General features: G+C 37.8%; 2 protein-coding genes across 2 annotated transcripts; one reads left to right on the top strand and one right to left on the bottom strand.

The window, feature by feature from the left end:
- Positions 1-12,889: 12,889 nt before the first annotated feature.
- Positions 12,890-22,267, top strand: LOC140950187 (angiomotin-like). Its single transcript, XM_073399387.1, is given in 15 exon segments — positions 12,890-13,139; positions 13,484-13,534; positions 14,938-15,312; positions 16,208-16,374; positions 16,676-16,820; positions 18,722-18,762; positions 19,360-19,429; positions 19,628-19,653; positions 19,656-19,781; positions 20,152-20,391; positions 20,818-20,885; positions 21,204-21,338; positions 21,421-21,593; positions 21,755-21,828; positions 22,106-22,267. Coding segments are annotated over 15 exon segments (1,815 nt in total). The 5' UTR covers positions 12,890-13,063; the 3' UTR covers positions 22,154-22,267.
- Positions 22,268-22,722: 455 nt separating this feature from the next.
- On the bottom strand, positions 22,723-25,071 carry LOC140949762 (uncharacterized protein CXorf65-like). Its single transcript, XM_073398900.1, has 5 exons — positions 25,047-25,071; positions 24,386-24,535; positions 23,692-23,811; positions 23,346-23,414; positions 22,723-22,944 (listed from the first exon to the last, which is right to left on the bottom strand). Exons 1-5 carry the CDS (start codon positions 25,069-25,071, stop codon positions 22,778-22,780), a joined length of 531 nt encoding a protein of 176 aa, XP_073255001.1. The 3' UTR covers positions 22,723-22,777.
- Positions 25,072-25,550: the final 479 nt, after the last annotated feature.

Raw genomic sequence — 25,550 nt, forward strand, 5'->3', positions numbered from 1 at the left:
ACTCTGTTATCTTGTTACCTTGTTACTCTGTTACCTTGTTACCTTGTTACTTTGTTCCCTTGTTACTCTGTTACTCTGTTACCTTGTTACCTTGTTACTCTGTTACCTTGCTACCTTGTTACTCTGTTACCTTGTTACCTTGTTACTCTGTTACCTTGTTTCCTTGTTACTCTGTTACCTTGTTACCTTGTTACTTTGTTCCCTTGTTACTCTGTTACTCTGTTACCTTGTTATCTTGTTACTCTGTTAGCTTGTTACTCTGTTACCTTGTTACTCTGTTACCTTGTTACCTTGTTACTCTGTTAGCTTGTTACTCTGTTACTTTGTTACCTTGTTTCCTTGTTACTCTGTTACCTTGTTACCTTGTTACTCTGTTACTCTGTTACCTTGTTATCTTGTTACCTTGTTACTCTGCATGTTACCTTGTTAACTTGTTACTCTGTTACCTTGTTACTCTGTTAGCTTGTTACCTTGTTGCCTTGTTACCTTGTTACTCTGTTACTCTGTTACTCTGTTACCTTGTTACCTTGTTACTCTGTTACCTTGTTACCTTGTTACTCTGTTACTCTGTTACCTTGTTATCTTGTTACCTTGTTACTCTGCATGTTACCTTGTTAACTTGTTACTCTGTTACCTTGTTACTCTGTTAGCTTGTTACCTTGTTGCCTTGTTACCTTGTTACTCTGTTACTCTGTTACTCTGTTACCTTGTTACCTTGTTACTCTGTTACCTTGTTACCTTGTTACTCTGTTACCTTGTTACCCTGTTACCTTGTTTCCCTGTTACCTTGTTACTCTGTTACCTTGTAACCTTGTTACCTTGTTACTCTGTTACTCTGTTACCTTGTTACCTTGTTACTCTGCATGTTACCTTGTTACCTTGTTACTCTGTTACCTTGTTACTCTGTTAGCTTGTTACCTTGTTGCCTTGTTACCTTGTTACTCTGTTACTCTGTTACCTTGTTACCTTGTTACCTTGTTACTCTGTTACCTTGTTACCTTGTTACTCTGTTACCTTGTTACCTTGTTACCATGTTACTCTGTTACCTTGTTACCCTGTTACCTTGTTTCCCTGTTACCTTGTTACTCTGTTACCTTGTAACCTTGTTACCTTGTTACTCTGTTACCTTGTTACCTTGTTACTTTGTTCCCTTGTTACTCTGTTACTCTGTTACCTTGTTACCTTGTTACTCTGTTACCTATTTACTCTGTTACCTTGTTACGTTGTTACTCTGTTACATTTTTACCCTGTTACCTTGTTACTCTGTTACCTTGTTACCGTATTACTCTGTTACCTTATTACCTCGTTACTTTGTTACTCTGTTACTCTGTTACCTTGTTACGTTGTTACTCGCTTACATTTTTACCCTGTTACCTTGTTACCTTGTTACTCTGTTACCTTGTTACCCTGTTACTCTGTTACCTTGTTACGTTGTTACTCTGTTACATTTTTACCCCGTTACCTTGTTACTGAGTTACCTTGTTACCGTGTTACTCTGTTACCTTATTACCTCGTTACTTTGTTACTCTGTTACTCTGTTACCTTGTTACGTTGTTACTCGCTTACATTTTTACCCTGTTACCTTGTTACCTTGTTACTCTGTTACCTTGTTACCCTGTTACTCTGTTACCTTGTTACGTTGTTACTCTGTTACATTTTTACCCCGTTACCTTGTTACTCTGTTACCTTGTTACCGTGTTACTCTGTTACCTTGTTACCTCGTTACTTTGTTACCCTGTTAGTCTGTTACCTTGTTACTCTGTTCCCTTTTTTCCTTGTCACCTTATTACCCTGTTACCTTGTTACTATGTTACTGTTTTACCTTGTTACTCTGTTACCTTGTTCCCTTGTTACTTTGTTAATCTGTTAGTCTGTTACCTTGTTACTCTGTTTCCTTGTTACCTTCGTTTTACCTCGTTAGTCTGTTACCTTGTTGCTTCGTTACCTTGTTACTCTGTTACCTATTACCTCAAGATATCTAGGAATGTGTGTAGACGTAATACGTCACATGCACACTTGTCAGAGTTAAAGCGCACTTGCTATTGAGATGCCTAGGACGCCGGGATCAGTCAGTACCAGATTGTGGTAATGTTTCACTTCCCCCGCGGCCTTGTTTGACGGTTTGTATGGTATGGTGTGGTAGTGCGTAAAGAACTATAAAAGAAAAAAAAATGCGATATACATGTCCAGGAACGATCTTGTTAGCAAATTCTCTCCGCAATTTTTGCAAAGAAAATAATTCACCGAAAATTTTGTGAGACAATCACTTGCAAATATCGCATGAGTAGAAAAACCAATGAAACAAAATTCTAGACTTAGAGAAAAATCGCAAAAGTAACAAGGATTTTTCCTGCTACCTAAAAACACTGAAAAGGTAAGAAATATCGCAAAAATAGCAAGAATGACAAATTTAAAAAATTCTAGACTTACAAAGAAAAATGGTTAAGAAGGGCCTTCAAAAGCCCTCAAATGTCGCGAAAATCGCAAAACTAACAAGGATTTTTCTTGCTATGTGACGTGAAGAGATTGAGTACTTGAAATACCGCAAAAGCAAGAATAAACAATTTAAATTAATTCTAGACTTAGAGAGAGAAAAGGCCAAGAAGGTGAATTCTTTTCACAAATTCTTTTTTTTTTTCGATTTATGGGAAAATTTGAGGCCTTCTCGTTGCCCTTCATTGTCTTAATCTTTTCACATATATAGACAAAGATCTTTTTGGTTTCTTTACTGATTGTCTTTAGTACTCAATCGTTTGCAAAAATCTGTTCAAAAGCCGCTTCACGTGCAGTCGGTAGCCTAGTCTATAATCATTTCTGAAACCTCAAATAATATTGTGCACGTTAAGGACTAACTGCCAAGAATGACACTCTCCCCGACAACCATGTTCGTTTTGATTATACTGTGTTTGTGTTGCTATACCAAAAGTATTCGTCTTGGCAAACAAGAAGAAAGTGTACTAAAAGGAAACGTTACGGGAGTTTGAGAGCGCTCCAGAAAATGGTCGTTACGACAACGTCATTGAAATGCCACATACAGCTTCAAAGCTAATACAAAAGATTTTTATTTGGTGCCCAATAAGGCACAGTGGATTAACCATTGAATGCCTAGTGCATAATTGTCCTCTCAAAATAGGAATGTGGACAGACGTGTTGTATGGTCTACGCACAGACCCAAGAAACCCAAGGCTTATTTATGATTTAAACGGCAATCTCCTTCTCGTGCAAGCGTTTTATGAATGCAGCTATCGACTAGATGGACATAGCAAAAATGGACATCGCCATCTGTCTGCGTCAAATGAAATATTGCAGCTTCTACCACCCGGCATATCGCGAGGATTTCCAATTATTTTGCGGCAGCGGTGTGGATTCACTTTGCATTTGTATGACTATGTTATATCCGGAATCTATCAAGGCCAAAATTTCATGGAACTGTCAGAGGGAATTGCGGGAATGAACTTCAGACAATTAATGCGAAACAACCCAGATAGCGTTAATGTCAAAGATGAATTTGAAAGAAGCGTATTTTGCTCGTACCCCAGCAACGACAACTTAATTGATTTGTTTCTACAACAATTTCAAATGACAAAGGGACACTACGAAAAAGACATGTTTAGTCACACTGGCACAGTGCTTTCATGTGACCACACGTTCAGAACCAGTAAACACATTGGTGTCACTCGCGAGGATGGCAAGTTTGTCAAACGATTTGAAAACGTGTTTCTTGCACTAAATGAATATGAAGAAGTTTTGACATGGCGATTTACAAAGTCAACATCATCTTTGGAAATCGAGGACTTGCTAAAAGAGTTAAAAATCAGATTTGACAAAGCAGGGATTACATTAAAAATGGTTGTAGTGGACGATTGTTGTCATGTTGCAAACTTGTACGAGCGAATTTTTCCGGGAGTGAAGGTCAAACTTGATTTATTTCATGCATGCATGAGAATAGTACAAACCTTTCCCAAAAGTGACAGTCAGCATAAAAAATTTTCAGGTGAGGTGTCTATGATTTTCCGCCGGGATGATGATCTCAACGACGAACGTTCAATGAGTACGCCGTGTCCGGAAGAAATTGAGGCTAACATCGAAAGGCTACTCTTGGTATGGCAAGAAAAGTTAAACGGAGAAACTATACATCAAATAGACAATCTGCGCAAACATGTGCGAAAGGGCTGTCTTTCGGATATTTCCGAAGGATGTGGCACAGAGATGAATGAAAGACTTCACAGGCACCTCAACAGATCTCTTCTGTGTGGAGTCTCAAAAATTGGACCTGAACTAGCAATAGCAGTGATGACGTGTGCATTATATGCATGGAACTGCAAAGGTAAAGGAAAAAGCATACACAATAAAAGAACAACTCCAGTCGTACCAGTCGAGACCGTTAAACTGGACAACGATCCTGCACCTCTACACACAGCATCCTACACACAGCAACATATGAAACTAACGTCAGCATGGTCAACATCAGCAGTGACAGAAAAACGCTGTTGCAGTGTAATCATTCCATCAGTTCAAGTGCCTGGTGGGTCCACAAAAACAGTAGATGGTATTAAAACGGAAACAGTACTAAACCATATCATACAGAGAGTGCTATACTTACAAGAGTTCTTCACTTCGATCAAAGAAAGATGTAAAAACAAATCATTGGATCTGATAGCCTTTCTGTGGTCAACAGGTGCGACAATGGGTGATCTTATCGAGAGTGAATCAAAACTGAATCTCATGGGAATCGATCTGACTGCCCAACATAGCGATAACTTAGCAAGAAATCTTGCTGGTCTTAACCTTACGGTGGATAAAGTCATAAGAGACGGGAACTGTTTTTTCAGGGCAGTCGCGAGACAGCTCGGAAGACATCTAATATTGCACGGGGAACAGATTAAAGGACATTGCACTTCTCTTGGATTAGGGAAAAGTAAGAAGGAAGACTGTCAAAAACTTAGAACACTCTTCGTCGGAGAAGTATCTGAAAACATTGCTTATTACAAGAATTGGTTAACTGGCAATAACCATTTAGAAGAAGTAGCAAAGTTTAACGACGATGGTTATTTTGCAAGTGAAGTGGGCGACCTTTGCGCAAAAGCCACAGCCACACTGTTGCGGATACCAGTTGTTGTCGTGACAGCGCTTCCAACCCAACCAACCGTCCCATTTCTCCCCCAAGAGTTCATTTCTACCACTCCCATTTACATATCGTACGATCACTCAGGCCCTGGACACTATGACGCAACAAAAGGTATAGTTATAAGAAAGTAATTGTTTCCAATGTCGCCTTAGCCTGTGTACAGACTCCCCGCCTCTGCTCCGCTTAAAAAAAAAAGGAAGCGAGGGGGGTCTGTAAACAGACAAGAGAGAGTGAGGCAAGAGAGCGAATCCACTATACATACCCATCTTCCTATGGAAATTATTTTCAATCTATTTCTGTTTCTACGTCATGGACTATCAAGGCTTTGGTGGCAACGTTATCTCCTTTGTGCTGAATCGTTTGTCAAAGTGGCCGACACAACGTGTCAACACTTTTGTAAACTAGAAAACTAAATAGAGTTTCCTATATACACTATACAATTTTTTTTATTTTAAACCACTTTTTTCATTTTGATGTATACAGCTTTAGCAAGTACGTTGCGGAGCCCTAACCTCTCATAAGCTCCTGATAGTTTCTGTTAACTTTCCTCGCCACTTCCTTTTTTTGTCAGTCTAATTATCCTATACTAATATATAGATTTAGCAGGGCTAAAAGCGAAGCTCTCGATAATATTTATAGTTTGTTGAAACAAATGCAATGTAATGCTAAGCGGCGGAGGCAACGCAGGAGAACGGTGAAAAACAACAATAGGTGTAATTAGCAAAAAAAAACTTTGCACGTGCAGCACACTGTTTTTGTACATTTCTCTACCGTTGTCTTGCATGACTACAACGTGAAACTTCCAGAAACTTCTTAATTACACGTTTCATGGAGAAAACTGTCGTACGTTTCCTTGCTCACTTTTTTTCGTCACTTCCACTCATGTTCACCTTGCATTGGTGGCCGCTAGCATTTCTCATTTTCTTACCGCCGCCATAAAATCTTTATGTAGTTCTTCCAACAAAAAAATGTCTCCTTTGTTTTTTTATCTCTCGCTCTGGATCTCTGTCGCCCTTTTTCTCGTTGAGCCTCGCTGGCCTGCAGCGTACTTTCTATTTTTTTCTCCGTCTTTTTCTTGCTCTATATTCCAAATCTGTGGACATGACAGTTAATCTAAGCTCAGTACATTAGAAAACACGGATACAGAGAGAATTCCCGCTTTCCGTTTCCGTGTTCATTGAATCTTCAGTTGTCTCTGCTTCACAAGGCGCGGGTAGCTATACGATTTCTCGTCAAAAATAACATCGAGTTGCATTTGGGTTGCCATACCTGTTGATTGAGTTATTCACATTGGTATGCCTGTGGTGCGGACGAACGGTCGGTGTACGGTCACGTGACTTCCACATTTTCGCGGATGGGTAGTTTACCATATTTTCTTACCCATGGTGCTCCGCTTCGCACCCTTCGCGCGAGAGCTCCGCTGTAACTAATTTATTTTCTTGTATTGTGTGGCAACTAAAATGACATAAATAAATAAAAGAATTCAAGATAGGGTATCAGAATAAGAGTTTTGGGTCAATTTCTTGTTTTACCCGTACAATTGATACGATGATATTGGCACTACTTTATCTAGTCTAAAACACGAGGTGCCGACAGAAAACACCGCAAGGGTATTCAACGGCTTCAAAAACGTTTGATGCAGATATGGCCACTCTGCTTCTGGACTATTTTGGCCAAGAAACTGGATTGAAATTACGTAGCCGTGCTATTATCTATGATCTAGTATCAGATATGGACACATATTGAACTTCTTTTATTATTCAGTAATTTATTTATGAAATATTATTGGGTTAATTGTTGAAACACTCAGACTTCTTAGCTGTAAGTTAAACGTTTTAGCAGTATTTAATTTATATAATGGATTTGAATATTATGATGTCTTGCAAAGGTGTACAAATCATAACATTTTTATTGCAGTATTCTAGTGCTCCGCTACCCTTCAGTGTTTACGTAAATTTAATGTCAATTGTCCTTTGCAGCCGTTGTTTTTCAAATACGCTACTGAAGTGTTAACGTGCATTTGTTTTCTTCAGAATTTTCAGCTTCTGGTGATTCTGTGAAACAGACAATGAAAGCCAAAAGATGCAACTGTGGAAAAAACCGACGAGGGACCAAAATTTCTTGTGTTTCTGACATCTGCCCCTGCAAAAAGAATGAAAGTCCTTGTAACCGTGATTGCCGATGTCATAATTGTAGAAATGTTGACCATATCAGCAACACAAGCGGAAGAGAAAATGGAATGGATGAAACTGCTTTCAACAAAGGTTATCGATGTGGACAAGGAAACAAATCTAAAGACGACGACCTAATGCAAGAGTCGTGTCGAGATGGCAGTCGAAAATCGAGATGTCCGTGTGTTGCAAGAGGTATTGGATGTACAAATCTTTGTAGGTGTATAAACTGTGCAAACATCATACAGGCTCGCGTCGCCCAAGTAACACCAATGAAGCAAAGAAAAAGGAAGAGAGAATTAGTTTCTCCCTACAAAAGGAAAAAAGGAAAGGAGTTTATGGAAGACCAAAAAGCATCTATCAGTTCAGGGACCTGGAGAAATCTAGAAACATTTTGTTTGATAGTATGCCGAGAGGTGCTGTTATCCCATAGTATTTCGGAGAATCCAGGAAATTTTAAATTGTTGTACAATTTCGTTGCCCAATCTGATAGCGTTAAGGCAATGTTACCACCCATTAGTGTCAAATCTACCTCACAAATTGCCGCAAAAATAGCATATTCCATGAAATTTGAAAAAGTCTGACAATGGACTAATCTTGTAACGGTGTAGTCAAGATACGTTCAAAATTTTAAGTGGCACTCCCTTTTATAGTTGCCGACATCACGAGGCAAAAAGCGATAGTGATAATCTCGACTAAATGAATTAGTGACCTTCAAACTATATATCGGTGTATTACGTATCGCACAGAGTTAAGTGTTTGTTTAATTTTAATTTTCAGTCGTGCCACTATACGGAATCCAACTTATCTTGATACAACTGATATCGCCCATTGTATTATTCCTTATAGCCGCAAAAGTTACAATCAATTCAGATATAATATTTGGCATATAAGGTGATCCACAGTTAATGTAAAAAATGAAAACGGTGCTGAAAGAAAAAAGAGAAAAAACGATTTTGCTTTGATTTGCATAATGAAAATTGATCAGATATCAGCTGCATTGCATAAACCTTAATGTTGGACGTAACAGATCTGACCTCGAGATCAGGTAAAGCCAAGAGTTGGCAGTTAGGTCTGACGTTAGGGTTTGTACAACTGACCTCTGGAAGTCTCAAATAAACTTGAAGACTAAATCGGTAGATGGAGGAAACCAGGTTGGAGTTATCTGGTATTTAATGCAAAACTGAACTGATCTACATTAGTTACTCGATTTCCTCGTGTTGTGCGACTTTCAACGATTGTCTCGATGACAGATAAGGTATGATTAAAAAACGAATGCAATAAAACTTCAGCCTCACTTGTGTGGTATTGACTAAAAGTATCCAAACGTTATACCCGTTGTAGCACCCTACCCCGTTGTTAAGTCATTTTAAAAGGGCGCCTTAAGACTCAGCGTTTTAGGCAAAATATATGATGGTAAAAATATTGCCCAGAAATTTCGCTTACATTTTTTAGAAAATTATGATAAACGTATAACAGCCAAAAGAAACTATAAAATGCTTCAGGTGCTATAGCATTGAGACACAGAGCCTTCGTCATTGACCAAGCGCTGTTCTCAAAAAAGGAAACTTTTGTTTGATTTCCGTCAAAGAGAAATAATGTACCAAATAAGGCTGATTGCTGCTAATTACCATAAACGAAAAAGGAATTGTAATGCAAACCATTCAACCACGACCATACTCCAAAAAAACGCGTCCAATCGGGAAAAACCAATTGCGACTTGTCATACAAAAATAAACCAAAATTTAGACAACAGGGTAACAGGGTAACAAGGTAACAGAGTCACAAGGTAACAAGGTAACATGGTAACAGAGTAACAAGGTAACAAGGTAACAGAGTAACAAGGTAACAAGGTAACAGAGTAACAAGGTAACAAGATAACAAAGTAACAAGGTAACAGAGTAACAGAGTAACAAGGTAACAAGGTAACAGAGTAACAAGGTAACAAGGTAACAAGGTAACAGAGTAACAAGGTAACAAGGTAACAGAGTAACAAGGTAAAAAGGTAACAGAGTAACAAGGTAACAAGGTAACAAGGTAACAGAGTAACAAGGTAACAAGGTAACAGAGTAACAAGGTAACAAGGTAATAAGGTGACAGAGTAACAAGGTAACAAGGTAACAAAGTAACAAGGTAATAGAGTAACAAGGTACAAGGTAACAGAGTAACAAGGTAACAAGGTAACAGAGTAACAAGGCAACAAGGTAACAGAGTAACAAGGTAACAAGGTAACAGAGTAACAAGGTAACAAGGTAACAGAGTAACAAGGTAACAAGGTAACAAGGTAACAGAGTAACAAGCTAACAAGGTAACAAGGTAACAGAGTGACAAGGTAACAAGGTAACAAGGTAACAAGGTAACAGAGTAACAAGGTAACAAGGTAACAGAGTAACAAAGTAACAAGGTAACAAGAGTAACAAAGTAAGAAGGTAATAGAGTAACAAGGTACAAGGTAACAGAGTAACAAGGTAACAAGGTAACAGAGTAACAAGGTAACAAGGTAACAGAGTAACAAGGTAACAAGGTAACAGAGTAACAAGGTAACAAGGTAGCAGAGTAACAAGGTAACAAGGTAACAAGGTAACAGAGTAACAAGGTAACAAGGTAACAGAGTAACAGAGTAACGAGGTAACAAGGTAACAAGGTAACAATGTAACAGAGTAACAAGGTAACAAGGTAACAAAGTAACAAAGTAACAAGGTAACAAGGTAACAGAGTAACAAGGTAACAAGGTAACAGAGTAACAGAGAAAGAAGCTAACAAGGTAACAAGGTAACAGAGTAACAAGGTAACAAGGTAACAGAATAACAAGGTAATAAGGTAACAGAGTAACAAGGTAACAAGGTAACAGAGTAACAAGGTAACAGGGTAACAGGGTAACAAGGTAAGAAGGTAACAGAGTAACAAGGTAACAAGGTAACAGAGTAACAAGGTAACAAGGTAACAGAGTAACAAGGTAACAAGATAACAGAGTAACAAGGTAACAAGGTAACAGAGTAACAAGGAAACAAGGTAACAAAGTAACAGAGTAACAAGGTAACAGAGTAACAAGGTAACAAGGTAACAGAGTAACAAGGAAGCAAGGTAACAAAGTAACAGAGTAACAAGGTAACAGAGTAACAAGGTAACAAGGTAACAGAGTAACAAGGTAACAAGGTAACAGAGTAACAAGGTAACAAGGTAACAAGGTAACAATGTAACAGAGTAACAAGGTAACAAGGTAACAGAGTAACAAGGTACCAAGGTTACAAGGTAACAAGGTAACAAGGTAACAGAGTAACAAGGTAACAAGGTAACAAGGTAACAGAGTAAGAAGGTAACAAGGTAACAAGGTAACAAGGTAACAAGGTAACAGAGTAACAAGGTAACAAGGTAACAGAGTAACAAAGTAACAAGGTAACAAGGTAACAGAGTAACAAGGTAACAAGGTAACAGAATAACAAGGTAATAAGGTAACAGAGTAACAAGGTAACAAGGTAACAGAGTAACAAGGTAACGGGGTAACAGGGTAACAAGGTAAGAAGGTAACAGAGTAACAAGGTAACAAGGTAACAAGGTAACAAGATAACAGAGTAACAAGGTAACAAGGTAACAGAGTAACAAGGAAACAAGGTAACAAAGTAACAGAGTAACAAGGTAACAAGGTAACAGAGTAACAAGGAAACAAGGTAACAAAGTAACAGAGTAACAAGGTAACAGAGTAACAAGGTAACAAGGTAACAGAGTAACAAGGTAACAAGGTAACAGAGTAACAGAGAAAGAAGCTAACAAGGTAACAAGGTAACAGAGTAACAAGGTAACAAGGTAACAGAATAACAAGGTAATAAGGTAACAGAGTAACAAGGTAACAAGGTAACAGAGTAACAAGGTAACAGGGTAACAGGGTAACAAGGTAAGAAGGTAACAGAGTAACAAGGTAACAAGGTAACAAGGTAACAGAGTAACAAGGTAACAGAGTAACAAGGTAACAGAGTAACAAGGTAACAAGATAACAGAGTAACAAGGTAACAAGGTAACAAGGTAACAGAGTAACAAGGAAACAAGGTAACAAAGTAACAGAGTAACAAGGTAACAGAGTAACAAGGTAACAAGGTAACAGAGTAACAAGGAAACAAGGTAACAAAGTAACAGAGTAACAAGGTAACAGAGTAACAAGGAAACAAGGTAACAAAGTAACAGAGTAACAAGGTAACAGAGTAACAAGGTAACAAGGTAACAGAGTAACAAGGAAACAAGGTAACAAAGTAACAGAGTAACAAGGTAACAGAGTAACAAGGTAACAAGGTAACAGAGTAACAAGGTAACAAGGTAACAGAGTAACAAGGTAACAAGGTAACAAGGTAACAGAGTAACAAGCTAAAAAGGTAACAAGGTAACAGAGTAACAAGGTAACAAGGTTACAAGGTAACAGAGTAACAAGGTAACAAGGTAACAAGGTAACAGAGTAACAAGGTAACAAGGTAACAGAGTAACAGAGTAACAAGGTAACAAGGTAACAGAGTAACTGAGTAACAAGGTAACGAGGTAACAAGGTAACAGGGTAACAGAGTAACAAGGTAACAAGGTAACAAGGTAACAGAGTAACTAGGAAACAAGGAAACAGAGCAACAAGTTAACAGAGAACAAAGCTTTAAGGCAACAAGGAACCAAGCAGAAAGAGTGAAGTTATAAGTTAATTAGGTAAAAGCGGTACAATATATGTCCCCATACATGAAGTACCTACCTTAGTTTCCAGTCTTCTTACTCCACTCGCAAGAGTCAAAGGAATGTCTCATTTGCGAGAAAGAGGAAGCAGCGAGGCGAAATTTAAAGAAAGTTATAAGAACCAGTAGCACAGGAAAGACCTGCTCAGCACCTTTCATTTCAATGGCCACACGTTAAGGATTTCATTCAGAGACTCAAAAGGAAGAAAACATCGTGACATAAAACACGAAAAAATCAGGTCACTATACTACAGCTACATCTGCTGGGATATAAATTTTCACCAATCTCTATTCGCCTTGATCAATTTACTGGACGCAATACCCGCAAAAGGGATAAGAATGCCGGTATGTTTTTTTTAAATATGGAAAAGGTCGGAATTTTGAAATTGCGTGTGACAAAGTTTAATTTACTTCAAGAAAGCACTTTTTAATTAAAACAAAAACGATCATCGCTCAACACACTGATACATGTATGACAGAAAGATGCAGATTTGTTCAAAACTATCAAAATTGTGCAAAAAAAATACAGAATTTGATTAGAAAAAAAGGATAATGCCAAACAAACCGTTTAGCTAAGTTGGGTAAAAAAGAAAAACAAAAAGACTTGGAACTGCAAGGACATATGATATTAAGCCTGTAATCGGCTCTTGAAAGCACAGACAATGTGTAGTCTGAACATTATTACGACCGAATTTATGATATTGTAGAAAGTTCAACAATGTTATCAGAAATGTCACCACCTTAATCAACTGCTAAATATCTAACAATGTGCAGTGGAATTTCGCCGCTATGATGTCACCTGCAATTTACACAAATATTGCCAAAGATTAAAAGGCGTTTGATTGAGAGACGCGCGTTGGTATTGTTAGAGGGTCATTATAATGCTCGCGGGGCAAGCAATCGATATACGCATTACCTTTCACTTGAACGGTTTTTCCATTAAGAGCTTGCATGAACACAAAGGAGTAATTAGCTGAAGATTGAGGTTTTTGCGGTTCTTGTCGTATTTATTTGTGCTGAACTTTGAATGCGACCAACGACGTGCTTAAATACATTTTGCAATGGATTGGAATACTGAAAACGTCGTGCAATGGTTGAAGACGATAGGCCTTTCGAAGTACGCCAAGAGATTTAAAGGTAGGCGATTGTTATTTGGATTTGTAACTGAGATCCTCACCAGCACCTTGTTCTCACATTCTAAATCATAAACTTTGCTTTGAAGTACTGTATCAAAACGGAAACTTAAATGACGAAATCGGTGGGTAGTTGCATTACGCAAAAATCAGCAGATTCTGAAGTGAAAATTAAGTGATCTTGGGAGACGGTTTTAAGAAAACTATTCAGGTATACAGTTCTATATTGACTGTTGCATACTAATACGGCTAATGCAGAAGTTTTCCTCTCTCCCGCACTTTTTAACAATTATATGTGTTCGTTGTTTAAGGACAAACTGAGTGAGTGTTTCGTCTTTATTCTTTTAGGATATCATGTGAGCGGAGCTGTCTTAATGCAAATGGACGAAACATTGCTCGGTGCGTTCTAACAAACTTTAGAACTTATCAGTGTTTATATCTGTTTATGATCTCTTTAAAAAGTTTTTAACCTGTGCCCATACTTGACTAAAGTGACATGAACGATCATGACTTCAACAAACTTCAACGTACTTTCATCGTGGCCGTGGCAGCTTACAATGTTGACAGCCATGAAGCCAGCTATGAAGTTCTGCTTGATAAACAACTGACACAACAGAAACCGCAGCTTAAGAGTCTGTTAAACTGAAACGATAGTTTTAAATATGCTCTTAAACACTCTTTAGTGGACAGGAGTATCCAGCTGAGTCCAAATGAAATGACAGTTTTAAACATATGACTCTATAAATCTGAGGAAACTGTGTAGAAACGCCACACGTGAAGTTCCGCGACACATCATTTGTACCCACCCACGGCACTGAAATGTTCGTAGAACATGTAGACTATCATTTGTGGTAAATATTAAAGCTTCCGTTTAATTAGACCTCTTTAATCCCTGATAGACAGGGCATACGTCTAATTATTATTCGGGCTTAATTAGCTAAATGTTTTACAGAAAAGTTATAAAACGCGACAACGTTAAAAAGGTGTTTTCATTAGTCCATCTAATTTCTTAATTATTAGTCTACTCTCATTGTTTCGTTTCTCTCTGTTGGTAAAAAAAAGGGATGGGATTTAACAATGGCTTAACAATGTATTCCGGTGAACCAGTCAAAGTCCATTATGATTGTTATCTTCGTTTTTATCTCCATTACAATTCGCTTGGCCAAAACATCAATTAGCGACTTGATGCAAATCCTTGAAGTCACGAGAGGTTTTGTAAAGCCAGTTAAGAATTAGTATCTGTAATCTTGCTCATCAATAAACTGAATAAAAGATATTTTGTCGATCATTTTACGCTCTGGGTAGATAAGAACAAATGAAACCTCACTGAACAAAAATATTTTACTTTGAAGTATGTAACAGGAAGTTTAATCAAACTTTAAAAACGTGGTTCGCAATTATGCTTCAAAAGTGCAGCAAGTCATAAATAAACGCGATGAATAAAAAATATAAATAATAAATTACTCTTCGTTTGGACATATTATCAACAATCACCTCGGTATCAAATGCATTGACATATAAACGTAAGTTGACTTAAGCTGATAATTGTAAACGCTAGCAGCTTTACGCTTTTTTTTTTTTTGAAAAATATTTACAACTTTGTTTGAAAGAAGAGGCCATTTCAGAACTTGAGAAAATAGTTCATTGTTCATCTCTGTGTCATCTATGGAGATATTACATCACGATCCGTTGCTACGTAACACTAGACTTTTACTGGTTTAGAATTTTTTAATTGAGATAAGGCAAAATGTGTTAAGAAAGTATATAGCTGTAAAGGTCTTTATTCGCTTTCCTATTTTTAGATGACCTAGAAGTTACAAATGTTGATGACAGACAATTACTTCTGCAAGAAACAGCGAAGTTGTCCCCTCCAGTAAACAATAACCCACAGTTTTTATCAACGGAGGGAGCAAAAAGGACTTACATTAGAAACAATCAAGTTTTACAAACTCCCATTATAACTGTCAGCGATTTTGATGATGACGATGAGGAAGGAGAAAAACTAAATCCTATTTCAGACGAGGAATCAACGTACAGTTCGCGGACAAGTTTGAATGGAGAGTTATTAAATCAGAGGATTTTAAATGTGGCTTACAGCGGAGACGAGTCGACAACAACTGACGATGGCACTGAAAGGGACTTTAGTTTTACAGATAGTGATGAGGAACATGATTTTGGTGAGTAAAAAAATTTAAAGTTTTACAAGTCAATAAGTCAAGAGCTGTTGGCCCTGGGTCAAGGACTTAACACAGAGTAAATGTTGATTTGTTTTTCGCTAAGGAGGGAATGAAACGAAACCGAGTTATGATTGACACACAGAACGTTTTCGTCGTCCACACATAGTACCGATATCACATAGTGACATATCACCTGGCACATAACATGACATCTCACGTGGTCATTTGTTCGGCTACACAATGTTTGTTATATGTTCAAACTCACCTTTCATCTGTTGCGCAGAATGGTTTTGATTTTTTTGTTAATTTTGAAAGCTTAGAAAAAAAACATGAAACTTAGTTCTTGTCTTAACCAAACTAGTCCAGTTTGCGATATGAAAACTGCAGTTTTTGAGTTAAAAAAATGGAAAGAGGACCTAAAACGCTCTAGCTCCAGACAGAAACTTTAAGAAAAGCCCACCAAGCTTCAGGACCTGGCAAGCGACAGCCCAGTTAACCAATCAGAAAATTGAAGCAAAATATGTCCTCTCTTTTAAATTAGCAACCACTCGCATTACAGTTTATAGAACAGAAACCATGCAAACATTGCCAAGGCTGGGTGGGGTGCGTGGGGGTTCAGTGTGAGACTGGTGCAAAACAAGTGAAAAATGCAACTTTTGTTAAGATGCGGGAAATGAGAGGAAATACCGGGGAGCCTGCAGTTAGCACAGCGGATACCAGAACAGTAAATTGATACCTAAAGAAGACAGCGGAAAAAACACTAAGACACTAAGCCACTGTCGATTGAAACAATTTCGTGACAATGGAGCAAAGATTCACGTCGTCAACTTTATGTTATCGGGTTTTTAGCAATGAAAATAATAATTTCTTAATTATCCTGTTTCCTTTTTTATAGACATTTATGATGAAGACAAGGACCCAGGAAGTGATTCCTCACCCACTGCGCATGCGTCCGAAGTAGCTACCAGAGCGACACAAATGGTAGAATTATTATCCCGCGATAACTTGACTTTGAGACAAAAGTTGGAAAGTGTATACACCAAAATCAATAACGTACAAATGGTATGAAACCTATTTAGTGCTTTTAACAATCATCATAAGTCAATAAAATACTTTGATTCATCGTGTATGTTTTGAAAACAAAAAATCAAAGACGAAAAAATTGATATTAAGTGTGGAGGAGACGGACTTCGAACTTCGACACCTTTGTAGTTCTCCAAATGGTGTGGAACAAGTAAGACAGATTATTTGATTTAGGAATTATAATGCGTTTACTCAATAGCACATCTATCACAGCTCTCAATGCGTTAACACTGTGAAGAGCTAGTAGGCTAAAAACGCTTATCCTTAAAATATTTTGTAGGTTGAATGTGAGTTAGAGGGCATGCGCGCTGCATACGACGAACTACAAATATCGAGTCGAAGAAGAGAGAATCTGGAGTGGAGTGCAAGAAGGAGAATGGAGACTGAAATAGACAGATTACAGGATAATAACGGACAGTTAGAAGGTAACAAGGTTTTGGGCTTGAAACGAAATGTGTACGGCTTTTTCCAGGGTGTTATAATTAAGATAGTATTGCCTTATTAGAGTACAACATAAGCCTTGGACAAATAATGGTTTGGTGCAAGAGCCATAATGGGATTATGGCTCTTGTTTGGCGCTATGACTATCTAAAATATTTAAATTGTTTTTGGCTATGAAATACACAAGAATTTGATACTTATTTGAGGGAAAAGAAATACGAAAAGAGAGGGTTTTCCTCTTAAATGCTCATTCTTAGCAACAGCAGGGAAATATTAATCCTGAGTAAATCACTGACATTGCGTAAATATAGTGATTGTTATGAAATTGCGAGGAAAATTACCCCCTCTTACGCCAGCAGACAGAAATGAGGTCTACAATAGTAAGCGAAATTCAGTGGGCGGGAAAGTCTGAGATTTCAATGTCCCCGACTGTCGCCAAAGGCCATTTTGCACTTAACTATCATATGGCGAATGTTTTTTAGGGAATACTTAAAAAGAAATGCCACAATTTTAGGCAGTATCCGGGTGATAAATTTGGAAAAGGTAAAAAGTGAGACGATAAAACTTTTTATTTCTGATGATCCAACTTTTTGGAAGCGAAAAAGGCATTAAAAGATCAGAGACGCAATCGAAAATGAAAGGTGTGAATGAGTACACTAAAAGGCTAAGGTTGCTCCGATATAATTTTAAAAGTTGATACTTCTACAAGGAGAGAAAGTATGAAAAACTAACAAGGGTAAAAAATAAGGGTATATGACGGGGCATAGCTGCATGGTTTCCTTGTTTCACCAAGACACCGTTTCCCGAGGGGCCAGGAACCTCATCGATGATTCTTCTGTTTTTTTTTTTGTTGTTTTTTTTTTTACATCAAATGTTTTGGCTGGCTTTCAATAATATATTTTTAGAAAAAAACGGCGGCGTCTATTCGCAGTTGGATGGAGAGGAATTAAGAGTTTGCCCGCGTAAAGCTATTAAGACAATATCATTTAAAATGCGCAATACTTTTAAGGATCTGTTTAAAACGATATTCTGAACAACAAGGCGACGGATTGACGTATATTTCGACACTGATATCACGTTTAAAGGGTGATTCTGTCATGAAAACTGTTTAACAACAGCATTGTAAAATGACAGCTTAATAACTATAAGATTAATTTCAATCTATGATACTGTGAAAAAATACCCAACAAACGGCGGCCCATCGTTTTAAAGTGACAGTGCACAGCGTCGAATTTTGCTTCCCTTGTTGCCAAGAAATATTGCAAAACTAAAAACCACCTACTATACAGCTCAATGAGATAAAAGGATTGTGGTAAAATATAACAAATATAACGCGTCACCGAGAAGAAAGTTCAAGGTAGTAAAGCTGAAAGTGTATTACCCATAAAAAAAATCATCTTGACGAATAATTTTAATTTATCCCTAAGTTTGTCTATGATAAAACCTTGAACATGAAAAACGTTGACATAACAGAGTTTATTTCTTTCTAAAAAAAAGTGAGACGTGAATCTAAATTCTACAACTGAACTGACGCGGGTGTTAGGTAATATTGATAGAAACGACGTGATAGTGGCATAGTTGTCAAATGAGATCGGGTAAATCATTCCTTTTGGAAACAGAAAAAAAAAATGGATTTATTTAAAAAGAGTAAGACGAATGTCAAAAGGCAGTAAGACTAATTTGAAACATGAGCACGGTAATAAAGGTCGGTAATGAATGGTTTTGACGAGAAAGGTGGCATTATTTTTGCCGCGGATTTCGCGGTGTCAGTGACGATGAGCTTTCTTTAATGAAAAGGGAATATGGTAGCAACTAATTGGTGTAGCAATATTAGAACTATATTAATAATCAATACTGGCTTTGTTCCTACGCATAATATTTTTAGATGAGCTACAGAAATGCAAGGATGAAAAACAGCAAGAGAAGGTGTGTTTTTTTTTCATATTGGGTCAGTAACAGCATGTTTCTAAGCAGTCACTGGGTTACAATTGTCGCTTCAGAGTGTTTCTGAGCATCGAAATAACCTCGATTATTCAGACAAATAATTTAGGAAATGTTATAACTCGGTGTCAAAACTCTTAAAGTAGCAGGAGAAACGGTAACTAAGGCTGATTAACTGCGTAGTTGTGTGAAACTGTCTCCCTTAATTCCTCACGTTTCACGATGGCAGCCAACGACGGTCTCAGTTTCTTTTCAAGATACGTCTCGATCTCCCACACGTTATGTTTACTGCAGGTAAAGCCATAATGAGTTATTAATCCTTTGTTAGGGTCTCTTTGATATCGTTATATCTTCTGTTATGGCAACATAGAAAGATTAGGGGGTTGGATGACTACTTGAGGACAGGGTGCAACAGGCCACCCAAACTCTGACTGTTAGCCTAAGTAGCCTGCGTGCAGACCTCGTCGGTACAATGGTTTGAAGTAACTTAAAATATCCTATCAATACACGCCTTGTTAAAAAAAACACTCTTAATTTCCTTCCATGATTTCTTATCAATTGTGTGTATTTTTATCTTTGCAGAAATCGATTGAAAAGTGCAGAAGCGATCTACAACTAAAGAATAATATTATACGACAACTTATCGTTCAAAGTAGGTACAAAATATTTTTATTATCTTCTTTTATTCTTTAGAACGATGTATTTTCATTGCCCAAACGTCGTTTCTATTTTGCTTCTCAATACCCCCCTCCCCCACACCATCACCGACACCACCATGGCACCACCAGTACCACCCCCATAACATCTACAATCGTCCTTTCCTTTTAATCATGGTGTTGTATTTTAATAGGTGATAGTTTTGCAAAAACGCGAGTTAGAATTAAGAGTTAGAAAACACAATAAACCAGCAAAGAAGACAAATAGAAGATCTTTTGAAAGACAAAGAACAACTCCACTCATCGCTTGTACAAAGCCGAGAAAGGATAACATATCTCCAAAAGGAGGTAAAGAAGTAGTAACGGTAAAAAAGCAAAACAAAACAAAAACAAACGCAAACACGCTGAATATCTTAAACGCACTACAAGGAAACTCGGTTACAAGTGAGGATTTAAACCTGGTCTTCTGCTTTCAAGGCAAAAATTATTCCCAACACTATAGTATAATTTAACAGCAAATCACGAACTCGTATATTTAGGCTCAAATTTAGGCACATATCACCAACTCGTTACCAGGGTCTTTCGTTCGTCAACCATCCAACCATACATACGTCGTGACGTAGATGACGAGAGGAATACCCTTGGAACGAGTTTGTTCAAATCCGCTAATTCTTTGTGACTTGGCCCCTGCAAACAAATGTCTCTTGTTCTTTTACAGCTCTACCCAAATCACGTGATTCCGTCAAGAAAGGCAAGTGCGCAAGAGGTCGCGCAATCAGACTCCGCAACAATATACACGAGTTCAACTACAGATGATGACAAGACTCAACGACGACATTCTAGCTCAGCTGATGAAGGCATAGCCGAATTAGACGGACCTACAACTGTCCCGGGTTTGCTGGAACTGTTAAAGGAAAAAGATGAGAGGATAGAAGAGCTAGGGGATCAGTTGTTACGGGTCAGTAATCCCCCTCGGTACTTCTTCTGCGATGCATTTGTTCCGGTGTTAAACTTGCAAGAGTAGCAAAACTCAAGTTTGTCTCCCGCGGTGCATTCAGCGTTCAGCGAGTCATTTAGGCGGGAAATTTATTCAGGAACTCAGAAGACCGTGAACATCTCTGTAGTTGTTATGGTTACAGCCTTTCAATTTTTTGACGTTCCCATGGTTATGTCGCAAGTAAATTTATCTCGGGAGGAAGAAGAAGCGATCATTCGCGCAGCCATAGTTTTCTCCGCAGATTAAAACGCCCCTTATCCTGAAGAAAAAAAGGCTCAATGTAGCCGAAACTATTACAGGCTTGTTCATAAAAAAGGCATGTAGGCTAAGTAGCGCTTGTCCAGCTTAACTGATAATGGTTCACCATTTGTCCATTTTTTTTTTTAGCTGGAACTAACGTTACAACAGGAAGGTACATCAAGGAATTTGGCCATCAGAGCTGTCGCGATGCCAAAGTATTTTTTTTTTTTGTTCATTACTGATAATTTTTGTAACATGCATGTTTAAAACGGAAACGAAAGTTCTCATTCAAGTCTGTTCTAGCCAGTAGCCGCTGTTTCTTGGTACATGTAGTTCCTTCATCTCCTCGGGTTTACAAAAAACAAGCAAACCCGGCGGCAGAACGCTTGGAGCCAAAGAGCATTCCGTGTTTAACTTGTTATAGTTGCTTTTCGCCGCTGCTACTACATTATATGGTACTAAATGATATGATAACAAAACTTAGATGAATGAGGTAATCATTTAGTTAATGATTTATTAATTTATTTATCTAGGGAAGCTCGAATAGCAGCGTTAGAAAATTCCATACAAGAGAGTGAAAAAATCATCGCCGAGTGTCGAGGACAAAACTTGAAATCCATCGAAGAACTGTATGTTGCAAATAGAAGATGCGCAGATTTAGAAGCCATGTAAGTTTCTGCCTTCACGTTACACTATCTGCCATTACTTACATTATTCATTCACTTAATCACGATTCTGCATCCCTTACAGAATCAAATCGCTTCACTCACAACTGTCAGAGAAGTCAGCCAAGATTCGTCTTCTTCAGAATAACAATGAAGAACTCGAAAACGATGATGAACCCAAGGAGCCCGAATGGCCACTGGACCCAGCGTTCTGTCGAACAGACTTTGCTCATATAAAAGACCTGGCTCGAGATTCTTGTAAGTATCGCAAGTCTAACTTAATACGAACCAAACACATTCTAGCTGTTTAGCCCTGCCGGGAACTATTTCTAGTCGAAGATTTTTGATTAAATTTGAGTTGGGAAACTGAGATGAGTCATGGAAATGACTTTAGTTGTTTTTATACTTTTCACACACAGATGCAGAGTCTTTTGATTCAGGAATGTCGCTTACCAATACAGTAGACTTGAGGAACAATGAGCCGGAATTTAGGGTATTTACTCATTCATTTGTTTATTCATCTAAATAATTAAATAAAATTTTGGTCGTGCGAGTCATCCTTAAGTTTGCGCAAAGGCTATTCGTTCAAACTTGAGTCTTGTTTAAAATTTTTCGCTGTTCTGTTTTCCCTTGTCTTTCACTTCTTGGAATTCTCCTTTTAAGGAAATGCTTAATGCTTGTTTGCCCAGGTTAATTATCTTAAATATTTCTCGAAATGGAAACTGGCGCCTCTTCCCGATTGTCCCAAATATCTGATCTCTTCTTTGCAGACAATGGATGACCCTGATCAAGTCTCAGTGTATTATTGGTCGGTTTGAAAACAAAATAACCAAGAACTGTTCGATGAGGCCTTCCCTTTATCTATCCACGAAAATGGGTACCTTTACCAGGAAACGCTCTGACCTTGTGATTAGCTCTCGCCTTAAAAGCCAAGTCAGCGGGAAAACAACCGGGCAGTACAATAAGAATATAAACCGAGATTAAGAATATACCTTCTATTTAAACAATTAATATTATTATAAAGAAAAGATTACATGTGAATAAACATGCAATATTTACAAGATTGATTTATTGTTTCATTTTATCAAAGTTTGTAGTTTGCCGAGTCATTGATATTAATGTTAACGAAATAACTGAAATATGGCGCGTACACTCACAGAAAACTGACAACTTTCTTCACACTTACACTAATTATACAAAAGCAACTTATCGATCTTTTTACCGACATTAATTAATACCAACGTCGTTCACAGGACCTCCCTTATAGGAGCTTGGGAACGAGTTTGCATAAAAACCTGCAAGGGGTGAGAAAACACTCATAGTGTTTTTAAATCGCTCTCCGCTTCCCAGTTGTCCTTTGTTTACAAAGTATGAGACTTAAGCTGCAAGCAAAATTCAACAGCAGAATCGATACTTTCTTCGTGGCATTAGATGGCTTGATTTCAGTGGTTTTCTGCATCCAGCTTTTGAGAACTCCTTCTTGCCGACAAGGTCCTCTTCAAACGCCCAGGCATACCAGCTCGATCAGGTTTCAATGAATTTCTTTTCTTTGTGAATCTGGGCGAACGTGTCATGACCTCTCGTTCAGCCAGTTCTTTTTCTAGGCTCGCTAAGAGTTGAAAAGTATATATTGAATATGAAGGTGTTAGAAGAAGAAAGAATTAATTTTAGCTGGCTCCTGATGTCAAGGTGCTAAAAATATGTAATTTACCACGCAACATTCTAGAATTTGAAGGGTATTTTAAGAAATGTGGGTCTAAGTCTCTCCACTGATCGTCAACCCTCCCTTTCTTGCGGAACAAAACGCTATGTCGTTTGCCACGTGACCACTAATTGCTTCAGGGTTATATGTGCTTTGTAGCCCAAGGGAAAAAAATCGATCGGCGATCAGTCAGTGCGCAGGTTATTTTTGTCAATTTTTGGTTTCGCCGAATAACAATCTCTTGTGATATTCTATATGAGTATGAATTAGACACATTTCACTGAAAAAGGTAAAATTATTAAATTTACCAAGAAAATCTTCTGTGATGATCTTTTTGTCGACCAACAGCGGTTTGTAGGCCAATTTGCCATTTTCCTCTGCAAGGAAATAGGAAAATATCATTACCTTTTATATACCTATTGTTTTATTATACAATTTATACATTATTATTTCTCATTTTTAAATAATTTTTATTTTTGTGTCCCCAATTAGTTGTGAAAACTAAATACATTGACACATTCATAAAGCTTTTACTTACTTACTATGTCAATTATCACAGGTACATTAATAACGGAAGACTTTTAGAGAGGAGATTTATTTCAATCTCGAAACGTCTAAAATGAAAGATGTTATTTACAAATATAAATTACTCACTTTCCATTTGTATAAGTACGTATTTTTCCCTTGGTTTTAGATAATTTGTTGCATAAGATTCCGGAGGTTGTTGAGGTAGGTTCTTGGGCCGTCCGCTCACTTCACAGAGATCCACTTGTGCTAAAATAAGGCCAAAACTTGCACACTCAGCATTTTAGAATATAGTTTCGTACGATAAAAATTACGCTACCAATCACGACATTAAAAGGATGAAATGCGCAATTTTTCCAGTGCTTGTCATACTACTGCAACTAGTCACAAAATTGTTGAGAAACTCCGTCGAAAACAGGGCCTTTCTTACTTCAAATCGCTGATAGTCACGCGTCTGCGAGATATAACACTTATCATCTCCCTTTGGTTCTCAACGTTTTGAGCATGGCCTTATATTGCTGGCAACTTTGATAAGGGGAGGAGGGGGGATCACTAGCACAAGTTCATGGACAGGCCATTTAAGCCAAAGTATGGTACAGTGTATCAAGTTTTTTTGCAACTGTTTGTAGTCACCAGGACCTTCCTAGCCCTGTTTAAAAAAGACGGACGGTGATTGGCTGCTTTCGGCTCCCTCGGGTACAATGCAGAGAAAGTTCTTGGTTGAAAGTGATGCTTATCACTGGCTACACTATTTGGCATTAAGTTCTGAGTCGCTCATAGCATCACAGGGAGCCCAGCATTATTGGCACCTTTTATAATTCACCTCTTATCTCGCAGTGACACTGTTCACGGATGCTGTGCAGCAACAGATTGAGCCTGCAGTCCGTGTTAAATAGCGCCTCCTGGTGTTCTACAAAGTAAATAAACAACCATATAATCTGCCTAAAAAAGCAATTAACAGGAGACCCGGTAATTAATTATCGGTCGTCAGTCAATAATGTTGTTAAGATTTTTGTAGACGATTCCCTAGTTTTGATACTTATTGCAAAGAAGTAAAGAAATGTCTATGTGAAGAGTACAGTGCTGTTTTCAAGTCACCCCTAAATCCGCCTATGTATAGAGCATTTTATGCAATTCTGCAAACTCGATTCAGAAAGTCGTAATTAGTTCAGGCAAATTCTCTTAGACACTTCAGCTTTCGAATTGTTACTAAAGAGATAATTTTCAATTAACTAGTTTACCATCTCTTCAACCTCAACTAACGACGAGTCCAATTTATAGCGTAAAATTACGATGAAATAGGTTACTTTCCTGTTTGTGTAAAAACTTCTCGTAAAACCATCAAGCGCATTGATTAAGCATTGCTATTCAAGTGAAGCTGAAATCGCGTGTTGTATTACTCATATCACGGCCACTATGTTCCATAACTATGCAAAATGAGTGAATCCTAACATAGCATAATAAGCAAAAGATCTCCCACTAACCTCCATAAATAACTGTTATAAACATGTTGAGCTTCTTTGGACTGCAAAGTGTCGCTTCTAATTTGATATCACCGGTCGTTGATTGTTGTCCAGTAGTATTTAAGGCCTGAAACAGCCCCCGCTATTTACTAACGACGTGATAATTAACTTGCTCATAGCTTTCCACACCCACAAAGGATTCCAGTCTCAGAAAATAAAGGAGTATGACATTAGATTTTAACATTCTCGAAAGTCCAGTTGCTTTTGAATGGTTTCGGAAATTGTTGAATGGCCTAATTGTTTCACGATTTTTGTTGCTGCTTTAAAATTGACGATACTGATGGCTTAATATGTGATAAACAAATCGGTGTGTTGACTTGTAAAGACCCATAATCAGCTTTAATTTTAAAAGGATTAGGGATAAAAGTGGCGCCTGAATTCTTATTGCATTGATGAACGTGAAAAAACCAAAACGTTTAATTAACAAACCATTGAAAATAAACAGAAACTAGCGAAAAGACTGCT

The sequence above is a fragment of the Porites lutea genome, chromosome 10, assembly GCF_958299795.1.
Source record: "Porites lutea chromosome 10, jaPorLute2.1, whole genome shotgun sequence".
NCBI lineage: Eukaryota > Metazoa > Cnidaria > Anthozoa > Scleractinia > Poritidae > Porites > Porites lutea.

Bases quoted from the DNA above. Each gene is read 5' to 3' on its own strand.
- LOC140949762 (XM_073398900.1), bottom strand. From the start codon at position 25,071: ATGTTTATAACAGTTATTTATGGAG. The intron at 24,536-25,046 runs GTTAGTGGGAGA...ACCGATAATTAA, and splicing joins TATAACAGTTATTTATGGAG to TTACCGGGTCTCCTGTTAAT. The intron at 23,812-24,385 runs GTGAATTATAAA...GCCTTATTTTAG, and splicing joins GTGTCACTGCGAGATAAGAG to CACAAGTGGATCTCTGTGAA.